This window comes from Orcinus orca, chromosome 14 (assembly GCF_937001465.1).
Source record: "Orcinus orca chromosome 14, mOrcOrc1.1, whole genome shotgun sequence".
Lineage (NCBI taxonomy): Eukaryota > Metazoa > Chordata > Mammalia > Artiodactyla > Delphinidae > Orcinus > Orcinus orca.
In genome coordinates, this window is record NC_064572.1 from 30,463,292 (window position 1) to 30,477,784 (window position 14,493).

A 14,493-nucleotide genomic window follows, 5' to 3' on the forward strand; every position below is an offset into this window, starting at 1 on the left:
CGCCGGACTCCAGAGGGCCCCACTCACCATCACAGTCAAAGAGCGCAAACACCACATCACACACGTGATCTGAGAGTTCCACTTTAGCCACTGTCCTGGCCACCTGCTGCATGGTTACTGAAAGAAGAAAGATGTTGAGTTAGCACAGCAGAGGGACTTTCATTTTGCTTTCTCTGAATGGAAGGATAAAACTATTCAGTCACAATAAAAAATTTTCAAGTGTATTTACATCACATTTAAGAAAATGATAATTCAGTTTTTAATCCATAACCCCCTTTCCTTTTCACTTCAGATTCCATTTTCTTTCTACTGCTTTCCACAATTTAGGAGGTATATATAATTAAGTAAGAATGCCTGATACTAAATTTATAGAGAAAGTAGATTGGAGGTTATAAGGGGCTGGGGAGTTAGTGGTTAATCGGTACAGATTTTCTGTTTGGGGTGATGGAAAAGTTTTGGAAATAGTGGTGATGGTTGTACAACACTGTGAATGTAATTAATGCCACTGACTTACATACTTAAAAATGGTTTAAATGGCAACTTTTGCTATATATATTTTACCACAATAAAAATTTAAAAAGTGAAAATCCACATAATATTTAAGGATGGAATTCTAAGTCTTCAGCATGCAGTGGTGGCTTTTCCAATAAATTATTACCAGAAGAGTGCCTTGAAAAAAAAATAAAGAATGCCTGATAGTCTCCGTCTTGGCATTTCCCTCCCACTGGAAAGAACACAATAACAAAAAGTCAAGGAAATAATGAGGCAGAGAAAGGATGGGGAAGTGGGGAACAAGGAGACTTGTCTGAGTGCACTGAGGCTTCACCCACCCGTTACTGACTGACAGTGGAGAATCTGCATGGCTGAGCTCCTGCCCTTCCTCCCAACAGGTTTTCCATCAGCCACTTTGTCTTTCCCAACTGTGCCGCTTGGGAGAAGCAGTGGCCCATCTCACTAGATCAATACAGTCTCTTTTTTTTTTTCTTTTTCCAGATCTCATCAGAAAATCTCTTCTCTCTTGCCATTTTTTCTTTCTCTGACATTTACTGTTAAACACTAGCAATCACGTGAGAACTGGGTTCTCACAAAAAACAAGCCAGGAGGGACTAGGCAATTTCCCCTGCCTTCTCTGCCATTTATCCTCAAGCCTGATCCAGCTACATCTATAAATTATGTTATTGCTTATAGACACACTCTTTTTTTTTTTATTTTTTTATTTTTTTATTTTTATTTTATTTTTTTTTAGACACACTCTTAAGTGAGGTAAAACTCAGAGGAAAGAAAAAGATGAATTTCTATTTATGAACCAACCAGCAATGAAGTGTTCATATCTATAAACCTCAGATTAGATTCTTCTAGAAACAATGTGAACTTAAACTAAAGGCAGTGTGCCTTCTCTGCTTATTTCATTCCTACAATTTCAGTTATTTCTTGTCATTTTTTTTCTGCATTTGCTCTTTCACTTCACCTCTATAGCCTCCATTATATTCACCACAGGGCCCCTGAGGTCAGCTGATACAAATGCCAGAACAATGCAGAGGAGCAAGGAGACGCAGTAGAAAAACTGCTTGCAAGTCACAAGACCTGAGCTCTAGTCCTGGCTCCATCAACTTGCTGTGGCGGAGCCAGAACAATGCAGAGGAGCAAGGAGACACAGTAGAAAAACTGCTTGCAAGTCACAAGACCTGAGCTCTAGTCCTGGCTCCATCAACTTGCTGTGGTGGAGTCACCTGATCTCTTTAGGTATAATATTCTCATATTCAAATGACGGGATGCCACAGGATAGCTGCTGAGGTGGCTTAGTAGTGCAAGGAATGGTTTACTGGCGTTTTCTAGAATCTGAGGGTGAGGGATAGGGGTGGAGGTACACAGAAACAGCTGAAGATCTTGTGTGGCGAAGGGCAGAAGAAAGGTATAAAGACCACAAGCTGGGCTGTACCTTAGTGTCCACAGCCTCTGGCTGGAGGGGGACTAGGCTGCTCACGAGAGCGGGAAGAGTCAGATTCCTCCTCCTGCAGCTTTAGGTTACTGCTCATACCGCCCCTCTTCCCGGGATGCGAGAGTGAAAGAGGAATCAACATCCCCTGGAACTAAAAGACTTAAGCAGAATATATTATTGTGTGGATGTTCACAAGATGTGGTTAAGTGCCGATGGGGGAGATGGGGCCTCTACTAGACTGTAGAAATTCTAGGGTTTAGAAACTTAGCCTCGTAGGTCTAGACACTTGATTCTCTCAGTCGGCTCAGGAAGAACTGATTCCTGCTAACTAAATGGCCCGGGGAAAGAGGAGAAACCAGAAGGCCAATTTACAATGAAAATAGTAACTGTTAAGAGAACTAAACTGATGACAGCTGGCCATTATACTTCTCAGTAGGAAAATCTACTAAGGAAACTCAGTTCACCACAGAAGATTGCTCAGTGAAAAGAGAATCAGATCAGAAAACACTGGATGCTCTCAAACTGTGATCATTTACTGAATTACCCTTTGCGGCCACAGAAATGTGTCCTGAGAAGTGGCTCAAAACCTGTTCTATGTAGGTAAACATGAATGCTTCATGTTAACCATTCCTTTCTCTGCCAATGTTTGTTAACATGCCTTTTTCACACCAATACCACACCTGTTATAACTGATAACTACCCTCTTTTTCTCTTTCCCAGTTCCATTTTCTCAGGGCAGAGTGCCTATTGCCAATTCTTTTTTTAAAATTGGAGTATAGTTGCTTTACAATGTTGTGTTAGTTTCTACTGTACAGCAAAGTGAATCAGCTACACATATACATATATCCCCTCTTTTTTGGATTTCCTTCCCATTTAGATCACCACAGAGCACTGAGTAGAGTTCCCTGTGCTATATAGTAGTGCTAATTCTTCTTGATGCTCCAAGTGCCTATCCTTTTCCCCATGAAGATAGACTCTTTCCTCTAAATAAACCATTAACTAAATAATATCCAAGAATGTCAGTGAGAGCTCTTGGCTTTTTTTTTTTTTTTAGTGGAAAGCTCATTAAAGTGGTACTAAGTGGTTGTAGAACAGGGACTTCTGGAAGCCACTGTCAGGAATCCCTCATTACAAATACCATCTCTTGACAGAACAGTTACAGAATATGTTCCATCACACATGGAGAGGGCTCTGATGCCATCTGTACTACAGGAGCTAAGTTATTCAAACCACTGGGATGTTACCAGCCAGCAAAGAGCCTGGCTGGGGTGCCCTTTCACAGTTCAAGATCCTCAGATAAGCCCCCAGGGTGTGAATCAGAGCAGTAGAGGAAACAAACATTAAACTGGCTGGTGAGCTGTACAGCCAAGAGCACTTGGGACAAGTAGGATGACAGCAGATTACAAGCCAAGTGCTTGACAGCTGGTCCTGAGAGTTGGCTCATTCAGATTTGCTTCCACATCTCTGAACCACAAAGCCATAATTAAGTCACAGCAAGGAGAACAATCCCTCACCCCCTCTGCCCCAGATCTCAACTTCCCCATGCAGACCAGTTGTTGGTACTGGAATTTGGGCCTCCCATATTTCATGATGCTAATTGATTGATGGTTGGGGTTCTAATCTGAAAGATGTCTCTATGGAGCATGAAGTCACCCTGGAGAAGCCTACGTTTCCAAGGCCTATCTATTCCTTTGGTACAAATCTGGTCCAGCTGCCTGAACAATAGATGGACATGAGATTGGGTGATTTCTACTAGATTGGGGTGGGAAGGAATTTGCAGAAGCGTGCTGAATTGGCACTCAAAAATGTGTTAACCATCTGGCTTTTTGAAAAGTCCAGGCAGAATCTGAATTGTGCCAGGACCCCCAATTTACTCTCTGGCACAGTCCATGACTGGACAATTCAGCCTCAGACAGAAACACATACTGAGTTTGTGTGACTATAATGTCAGAAGCTATATTACATAAAAGTATTCACAACAGTAGTTGAACAGAGGAAAGGAGAGTTCTGGAGGGATAAGAGCCCAAACATCCACTTGGAATCAGAATCTTAGAACTGGAAGAGACCTCAGACGAAAGGTAAAATGCAGAGAATTTGAATAACTTGCTCAGGGTCACAAAGCTAACTAGTAGCACAGCTGGGTCTAGAATCAGGGTCTTCTGACTTCCAGCCAATGCTCTTTTCCCTATACACACTGGATCCACTCGATCCCTTATATGGACAACGGATCCTCCCATGAATCTGTCACTCTGGTTTTTTTTTTTTTTTTTTTTGGCCGAACCTCATGGCTTGCATGATCTTAGTTCCCCGACACCCTTGGCAGTGAAAGCACGGAGTCTTAATCACTGGACTGCCAGGGAATTCCCATGAATCTGTCACTCTAAACAAGAGAAAGAGCTCAGATGAAAGAAAAGCCAAGTTGGGGATTACTCCTTGCTAGTGGGCAGGGACGAATAACTGAGTAACAACTAGGGGTTGTGAAGAGCCAGCATTATAGTTTGACCACAGATCTGATTGCCCTATACATTAGCATTCCCTTGGAATGCATACTGACAATTTTAAGAACTTAAAGAAGTTTATGAAAATGCAACCCAGTGAAAAGCATATAAAACAAAGGTGGCCCTGGGAGCTTATATATCTCTGATGCATAGATAGATCTATGGACAGTGTGACCCAGTTAGGAACTGCCTGTCTCTTCCTAATGCAAAGATGTTTGGAAAGGTGATATGCCACGTTGGGTTGGCAGTCTCTAGCTGTGCAGCCATGTGATTATTCCTGTCTTCCTGGACTGCAGTGGAGAAAATCAAAAGCTGGCTGGTGACTGCCAAGGTTAAGTAAGGGAAGACATTTCTGCTTCAGCTTTGGAAGAGCTTATGATGCAGAGGTCCTAGTTTCTTAAATCCATACCTAGATGGCTTCGGGGAAGGCGGGGACGGGGGAAGGATTTTCCTTTAAAAAGCACCTGTCCTTTCTTGGAAGTATCTTCTTCCAAGATACTTTGGCTAATACAACATACACATTTCAGCCCAACTGAGGGGGTGTGGGTGGGGAGGAAAGGACAATATTTAGGATGACAAGCAATTTAAGGAGCCAAGAGCAATGCAGTATACTAATAATGAAAAATATAACAATTCTGTGTTCTGCACGGTGCTTCTAAGCTGCAGGCAGGTTGACCCCCTCTGTGTGCTCAGGCAGTCCACCGTCAGAGGTGATGCTGGTGATCCTGGCTCTTAAATACTGGTATACGCCACAGAGAAAACCTGTGGTCAGGTTTTCTGAATCTCAGAGCATCATCCCAGATGACTGCTTCAATGGGCTTACATGATTAATCTAGTAAAACTGATTTACAGTAAGGTTTATTGCCATTGTCCAGTATTGTATCTGGCGTCATTAACGCTCAACACATTTTGTCCACAAAGGGCAAGCATTTCTATCAGTACCATTAGGCAGTGGTTTCAGGTGCCATGCTCAGAGGGCAATCACAGTTCAGTGGGGGAAACTATACAAACCATTAAGATGGAGAAGTACATAGGAGAACTATCAGACATTAACGGACACATATGGGTCACAGTGGAATAGACTGTACTTCGTTGGAGGTACATTTTGGATCCTAATTCTAAAGGATTAAAGAGACATACTGCTCCAGAGTTGGCAGGTACAATAGTAGGTGATGGGGGGTGGGGGTCTGAGTAAAGTACTGAAAGCAGGAAAGGATGCTAATGCCTGATTAGAGAGCTAGAACAGAGGTGCAGGTGGGGATGAGATTTTGCAGGGGGCCAGTCAAGTCTCCTTGCAGGGAAACCTTTATAACACAGCCAGGTCTTATTCGGAGACCAATTTACCATATTAACTTGCTTTTCCCTCTTTGACTCTTTAAATTTTCATTATTTTTTATTTTAAAAAGTTATTTTTCATTAGATAATACATTCAGCTGTTTCAAATTCAAATGGTACAAAAGGGCTGAAATCTCCTTCCCAAACTTATACCTCCGCCCCCTATTTGTCCAGAGGCAACCAATATCTCCAGTTTCCCCAGAAATATTTTATAGATATAAAATCAAATATTTATTCTTCACTTTTTCCCACAACATGGTGGTATATTAAATGGTTTTGCTTGACTCATTTAACAATATATCTAAGAAATAATTCCATTCCAATACATAAACAGTTCTTTTTTTTAACAGCTGCACAGTATTCCACCAAGAGGATGTATCATTATTTAGATAACCACTTCCTCATATTACTCGAACCTCAGTCTTGAGGAGGAAGTGCCTTTTATCCCCCCTTTACAAAATGACTTCTTTGGTGGCCTATGGGTGGGCTGTGGGTTGTCAGCTTCAACAGAGTCTGAATCTCTGATGGCTAAAGTTGAAAGCAACTGAGATATTTAAGTTCAGTTTGCTGAAATTATGCCAAAAGGCTAAATACTCTTCACCTTAACAAGTGTCTTATAAAACCTTCAGAGGCTTCTAAGGGTAGTAACCCCTTAAGCCCCCCAAAAGCAGCACATGCGTTAAAAAGTAATCTCTATACTTCCCCAGTTGGTATAATTCCTTTCTGATCCTTTTCATAGTAGGGTGTAATGTTGGCTGATGTTCCCACTTATCTATTTAAGAGGATGTTTTGGCAGTTTATCCTACCCTCACTCTCCTGTCTCCCCCAGTGGTAATCATGAATCCCTAAAGCAGCTCCCTTCCTCCTTGGGGTACTTATATATAATTTTACTAAATCACAACATATTCAAAGCAACATAGTTAAGCCAGAATCAATCTTTAGAATTGCTAAGTAACTTTAAATTAGGGGAAAAAAATCAGGTCTCTGCAGAGAAAGTGCCTCATGAAGCAAATATTTCTTTCAGAATTTGAGCTTCCCTGCCTACATCATGAATAATTGTGTTTAAAAAATTGATGACTTTGTCTTAAATGAATGAAATCCTGGCCAACACTCTTCTTCACACATAAATGTTTTTACAAAATGCAATAACAAACTGAAGCATAGGGGCTTGCCTCCACAAACTTTAAAAGAATTTATAAAATAGGAGCTTTTTTCCCATAACCTCTTCCCCACACGTCTTTATGACATTCCCATTTCCTGCCTTCGTTCTATGGCTGTCTGGGGATGCCCTCCCGTACATTTTTGCTGTGAACTTTTCCCTATTTCTGCCTTCCCATAAAAGCACTGAGTCCCCAATAGAATCCTCTAGGTCCTTCTCATGGCAGTGGATCCCACGTACTAAAGAGAACAGTGGTATGGAAGTGAGTGAACCTGAATCTCTGGTCTCAGTTTTGCATCGCACTAGCTGTGATTTGAGCAAGTCATTTTCCTTCAAGTGTAAACAAACAGGTTAAAAGAATAAAGCAAGGGTTTAAGTAAAATGATTTCTAAGCTCTTTTCTAGCCCTAAAATTTTATGACTGCCATTCTTAACGTCTTTTTAGATAACATGGCTTAGATCAGTTAAAATGTCCATATCTTCAGAAGTCCTCAAAGAATAGAATGGTGGTAATTTCTGGTATGGTGGGTAGAATTCTGAGATGGTTCTCAACATCCCCACACCCTGTAAAATCTCCTCTCTTTGAATGTGGGCAGGACCTGTGAATAGGATGTGATACCACTCTTGTGATTAGGTTACTTTATATGGAAAAGGTAATGGGATAGTCACTCCCATGATTACAGTTATATAAGAACCCATCTCAGCACACTGGGGAAAGAGATTCTCCTGCTGGCTTTGAAGAAGTGAGCTGCCATATTGTAAGAGGGCCTGTGAGAGGGCCGCATGGCAAGGAACTGCAGCAGTCTGCTGCGAGTGACAGCCAGCAAGAAAAAGGGACATCAGTCCTACAACCAAAAGGAAATGAATTCTGCCAAGAACCCAGGTGAGCTTGGAAGAGGACTATGAACTCCAGATGAGAAAGCAGTCCTACCAATGTCTTGATTTCTGCCTTGTTAAGACTCTGAGCAGAGAACCCAGTTATGCTATGCTCAGACCCTGACTTATAGAAACTATAAGTCAGGGGATAAATAGGTGGTATTTTAAGCTGCAAATTTGTAGTAATTTGTTATAAGCAAGAAAGTTAAGTAGGGAAGGTATTTATGGTTGGGAATGTCCTTTTGACGTTCCTCAAATCATACTTTATATACAGCTACACTCATTCTAGGTATATTTTATGGAGCTGTCACTTTTCTGCAACTACTATACCAAGCTCCATAAACTAGCTCTTATAGAGGCACTAGCCAAGATCTAATTAAGTTTTAAATTTCTTAACAAGAAAACAAATTAAAACCGCCACGCTTCTCTTGGGAATTCAACAGCCTTGCTCTGATTTCAAATGTATCTGATAATTATAAGTTAGTTCATTTTCACACAGATTTGGATATTTAGGCTATAACATGTCCCTTAAAACATTACAACAGTCAATAAAAAGCTGATTATTTATAGAATTTCAAATCTGGAAGAATGCTTGGAGATAATTAGTATAACTCTAACTTGAGGTCAGAGAAATTGTGACTTGCCCATGTGTCAAGGAAATTAATGACATGGGAAGGTGTCATACTCCTATCATTCTCCCCCTCACCCTAGGTTTTTATTAGAGCTTTAGCATCCTTTTCAGGATCTGACCATGTTTAGAATTAATTCACTCATTTATTCAACATTAATTAAATATCTACTGCATAAATATACATAATTCTTCTAGGCTCAGAGTAGGACACAAAGATGTGGAAAACATTGTTCTCGTCCTCAGGAGTTTACAGTCCAGTAGAAAATTCCCCCTTGAATGCTGTGGATACTAGAGATATTAATACTGCTTAGATATTCCTAGGAACAGAGAAGTTAAATAATGATAATGCCTTCTGAAAGCAATGATCCCAAGAATTTTTGGATGAATGATGAAACTTAGGAGAAACTAAAAGCTCCAATTTTCCTATTTAAAAAATACAAAACAAAACCACTTATAACTTCTAAACTAATACGAATCTCAAAAAGTACTGAAAAAAGCAGTAGATACTACTTTCTAAGAGAACAAAATTAAGCCTCATCAGGTTCTAGGATTATTATTTTTTTAAATAACTTTTTGGGACTCCTCTGGTGGCAGGGGACATGGGTTCGATCCCTGGTCTGGGAGGATCCCACATGCCGCAAAGCAACTAAGCCCGTGTGCCACAACTACTGAGCCTGCGCACTAGAGCCCGCAAGCCACAACTACTGAGCCTGTGTGCCACACTACTGAAGCCTGTGTGCCTAGAGCCCATGCTCTGCAAGAAGAGAAGCCACTGCAATGAGAAGCCCGCGCACCACAAAGAAAAGTAGCCCCCGCTTGCCGCAACTAAAGCCCGCGCGCAGCAATGAAGACCCAAAGCAGCCAAAATAATAATAATAAAAAATTAATTAATTAACTAAAAAAATAAGATAAACAGGCAGAGGAAAGTCAGTACCTTGGGGCTGAAAACAGAGCAGGCGGCTGTGTATAGTCATAATTTCAATCTAGTATAGTAATTTAGGGTTATCTCATTTAATTTTCACAATAGCCCTGAGGCAAGTAGCCTTTATCACCGTTCTACAGATCAGGAAACTGAGGTTTTGAGAGTTTCAGTGATTTGTTCAAAGTCCAAAGCTAGTGAGTAATAGGGACTCAAAATCAGGTTTGAGTTTAAACCCAAAATTTATGCTTACAAATGTCTTGCATATATTTAGCTCTCAATAAATGCTAGATGTTAGAATCGTCTCTAAAAGTATAACAAAGTATTGCTACACCAGTGAGTAGAGGTGATGAGGAACAGCTGGATCGTTAAAAGCTGAGAAGTCCATCCACATCTGTATATCCTATAATTTGATGTTCAGAAACTGACAGCTTAGTATATACATATGTCTTTTCTGTTCTGTGGTATCCTTTAAAGGGATACTAACTTTCCTTGCTACATGACCTTATTTAAGTAACTTTAGGCTTTTGTGTATTGGTTTCTTCACCAAAAAGTAATATAGGGCTTCCCTGGTGGCACAGTGGTTGAGAGTCCGCCTGCCGATGCAGGGGACACGGGTTTGTGCCCCGGTCCGGGAAGATCCCACATGCTGCGGAGCGGCTGGGCCCGTGAGCCATGGCCGCTGAGCCTGCGCGTCTGGAGCCTGTGCTCCGCAACGGGAGAGGCCACAACAGTGAGAGGCCCGCGTACCACAAAAAAAAAAAAAAAAAAAAAAAAAAGTAATATGGTCAGAAAAGTGAAGAACACAGATGTGTCTACTAAGATGTTCCTGTGTGGGATAAGAAGCTAGATTAGACAACTCCAAGAGTCTGTGTCACTGTAGGGTATGCATTACAGACGTCAGAGCATGTCTGAGTGGGAGAACCTTGTCCTGAACAGAAGAGACAATTGTAGGGGGAAAATGTCATATTTCATCTTCAAGAGAAGGACACTAACTCCAAAACATCATAGTTTACCAAAAGGACTTTATTCTCACCCAAGAATGGTCAACTCTTAGCCAAAGGGAACTGGGAGGAAATAGCCTAGAGCCTGTCTTCCCTAAGCTATTGAGAACCACAGTTCAAAATGGTGAACCTGCATTGTCTCCTCCTGGATTGTGTTTCAGCAATGATTTTCAAATTCCAGCAGCATTTTGGGATATACTGAGAGACAACATGATGGTGTGGAAAGAACACAGACTGGGATCAGAGAGACCTGAGCTTGAATTCTAGCTCTACTTAGCAGGGTAACCAAGAGTAAGCTGTTTCATTTTATATTTCCTTATTCATAAAATGGGGGATAATACTACCTAACTTTCAGTAAAAATACTTGGGATTGCAGAGACTATCCTGTAGGGGATATGCCACAGGTTTTACTATTTATTTTCTTGGCTTGTCAGGTAATAAGGTAAACTGTATGTATAGGACAACTATAAAGAATTAAGGACAACCATGTCATAAATTATGATTTTCAGTTTAAGTGGGCTTGTGCTGGGGCATGAGTACTAAAGGCCATGGCCTATATCTGTGTGATTATTTCCTGTATTATAGTTCAAAGTACACAGGGGACACAACTGAACCTACAAGTTTCCCAAATCTCTAATATCCTAAGGTGCTTATAATGGGGCTTTACCATACCTAGAAACCTTTTATTCTCTTGGCAGAAATAAGAATACTCTAAGTCATACAGGCCATAGCTCATTCTAGAGCTCCAACTCAAATAATTTCTAACTCTTCCATCATAGGATGCCATGGGGAAGGACCCATGTTCAATTTTCCATTACCTTCTTCAGCAGACTAGGTAAATCATTCAGACAGCCCTTGAGAGGTTATATATCTAATTTTATGCCCAGTATGTATATGAATAAGCAATAGAACCAATTCCTCTTAAGTGCTAAACAAAAGAGATGACCTATATTAGAAAGGTACTATAGTTCATGCAGAAAGGTTCTTTCTCCAAATGGTCAAAATTCAACAAAGACATGTCATTCTTGCCTGAGAGTTGTCATTCTCACATGAACCACGTAGAACTAAAGAAACAGCCACAATGAAATTTGGCATTTTCACTCTGAGGGATTACATCACGCTGGAATGTAAATCTGCAGTTGCCACCTGCCTGGGTTCTCCAACTGTTCTGAGGAACATTAGCTCTATAAGTTGTTAAAGATATTCTGAGGCAAGTCAAGTTTGGGAACTATATCACTCTCTTGGAGATTAATAATGCACATTAGCATATTAAAAAGTTGGCAGGAGTAGTGCTGCAGGAAGAAATTCTGTATAACCTGGCATTTTCCAAACTTATTTGAACCATGGAACACTTTTTTTGGGTTTTGTTTTAAACCCACAAAACCATTAACATATTGCAGTATATAATGTCCTTCACGATGCCGTTTCAGAAATTCTGTACTAAATTATGTCTAAAGACAGGTTTGCAAGCTCTAAAGTAGCCAAGGAAGAGAGAGTGCCAGGGCTTCTAAAAGGTGCCAATTTCTGAAGGTCCTAACCTTTTGGGAAAAAATGAAGACAGCTGAGACAGAGCAGCAGGCAGACAAAAGTACTCCTGTGCCAACCCCTGCCTCACTCTTTCCCCACCCCTCATAGGGGTCAGAGGCCCTCATTAGCACCTATCACAACAACGTGAACAGTTTGTATCCTTTTCTTTCTCCCCTAATAGACTATGAGCTTCTTGAGAGTAGAACCCTGTGCCCAGCATAGCGCCTATGCTGCTAGCTGAATGAATGGATGAACCACACTAAATCTGGTTATATCATCAACCTCATAATGGAAGCAGCAGCCATTTATTAAACATTCACTGCATGATAGGCACAAGGTTAAGTGCTTTGTGTAGATTTATCCTCAGAACAATCCTATGAGGTGGATATTATTATCCTCATTCTAAAAACATAGAAACCAAATTCAGAAATTGCCCAAAGCTACTCAGCTAGTCAATGATGGAGCCAAGATTCAAATCCAGTATTCTTAACTATTACACTTTTCTTCCTCTCTTCTAAGATTCATCTCAGCAGTGAAATTCCATGATTCAGTGGAAGGAGAATTGGTATAGAACTCAAACGAATGGAAAAATCACTAGTATGACTATTAGGATCAGGAATGTTTAAAAGCAAAGGGGAGAGTGCAAGGAGAGCCTGCAAAAGACAGGCACATCTGGCAGAGCAAAGGAAGTGAACACAGGCACATCTGGCAGAGGGAAGGAACTTGGAACGGTAGCCAAGCACAGGCTAGTCTTTGCATGCACCCTGCAGTACATCACTTAACATTGCGGATATCATGACCCCCTTAAGCTCGGATGAAGGTGAAATGTATGTTAAGTCTAAAAGATAGGGGTTGTAGTACACAGTGAATTCATGACATGAATTTGTTCTCTGGGTCTACTGTCAAAGGTGAGGGGTTATTGGCTTGAGATCCTATGTCTTTTTCACATCTATCAAGATGTTCATTCACTCATTCATTTATTGAGCAAATATTTATAGGGTGTCTACTATATCCCAGATATTGTCCTAGGCACAGGGAATATATCCAGGAACAAGACAGATAAGCATTCTAGTAAACAGAGACAGATAATAAATGCACACATAAATACACAAGAAAATATCAGGTAGTGATAAAGCCTATGATACAGGCTGATGGAGTTACCAGGAAAGTGATTTATATGAGACCTGAGTTACAAGGAGCCAAATACACAGAGATCCTGGGAAAGAGCACTTGAGGTGAAGGAACAGCCCGAACAAAGGCTTTTGGGTGGGAATGAACTTGATATATCTAGAATATAAAAGAACATGTGGAATGGAGTGAACTGGTAAGAAAGTGATATTTGATGTACTCAAAGAGTATATAAGAGCCATGCCATATGGAGCCCTGTAAGCCTAGGTAAAGAGATCAGGACTAGAGTAGGCTAGGTGGAGAAACAGAGTCAGATTCAGGATGTTCTGGAAGCAGGGACACAGATTTATTGAAGAAATAAATATGGGGATGAATGAGTACAGAATCAAGGATAATGCTTACTTTTGTTTGTTCGAGCTCCTGGACAGATGAGGCATAATTCAGTTAATAAGTATTTATTGAGGGCCTATCTATGTACAAAATATCACAGTTAGTAGTCTCTGCTCTACCTGATAAGTCATATTTGTGAAAATTCAAGCCCATGTCTATAATTTATGGATAGGAATTGATGACAGTAGTGAAGGCAGAAGATTTTAGGTTAATGCCTATTTTTTAAAAAACTATAAAAGCTACAGACAATATAGTTAGTTTTTTTATAATTTATATTGAGTAGTCAGGGAAGGCCTCTTTGAAGAAATAGAAGTTAGCCATGCAAAGAGTATAATTAGGTTTAAAAAAATGAGTTTTTTTTTTTTTGCAGTACGCAGGCTTCTCACTGTTGTGGCCTCTCCCATTGCGGAGCACAGGCTCCGGATGCGCAGACTCAGCGGCCAAGGCTCACGGGCCCAGCCGCTCCACGGCATGTGGGATCTTCCCGGACTGGGGCACGAACCCGTGTCCCCTGCATCGGCAGGAGGACTCTCAACCACTGCGCCACCAGGGAAGCCCAAAAATGAGTTTTTAAACAGACAATACAAATATTCTCACGGTAAATTAACCTCATATACTTTTTTGCTTCTATTTTTGCCTAACTTTGTGGACTATGTATGAGTGATATTTAGGTCTTGGTTGCTATAGTGCATTGAATGGTGGCCACCCCAAGAGATATGTCCTACATCTTAGCCTCTAGAACTTGTGAATATGACTTTGTTTGGAAGAAGGGGATTTGCAGATGTAATTAAGGATCTTGAGATGATACCAGGTGGGCCCTAAATCCAATGACAAGTGTCCTTACAAGAGATATAAAAAGGATAGACACACAGATATACAGAAGAGAGAAGGAAGGGGAAGACCACGTGAAGACAGAAGTAGTGATTGGTAATATGCAGCCACAAGCCAAGGAGTGACTAAGCCACCAGAAGCTGGAAGAGGCAAGGGAAGATTCTTCCCTAGAGCCTTCAGAGGGAGTGTGGCCCTGCAAACATCTTGATTTCAGATTTGTGGGCTTCAGAACTGTGAAATAACTTTCTGTTGTTTTA

The 14,493-nt window shown here is 40.8% G+C and overlaps 1 protein-coding gene across 3 annotated transcripts in view; it reads right to left on the minus strand.

The window, feature by feature from the left end:
• The window catches only part of MICU1 (mitochondrial calcium uptake 1), a 200,544-nt gene that overhangs the window by 6,794 nt on the left and 179,257 nt on the right, over positions 1-14,493 (minus strand). For all 3 annotated transcript variants that reach the window (XM_049697304.1, XM_004273143.4, XM_033434145.2), the window contains one exon: positions 28-117. In XM_049697304.1, the coding sequence (XP_049553261.1) occupies positions 28-117 (90 nt within the window). The remainder of the gene's footprint in view (positions 1-27; positions 118-14,493) is intronic.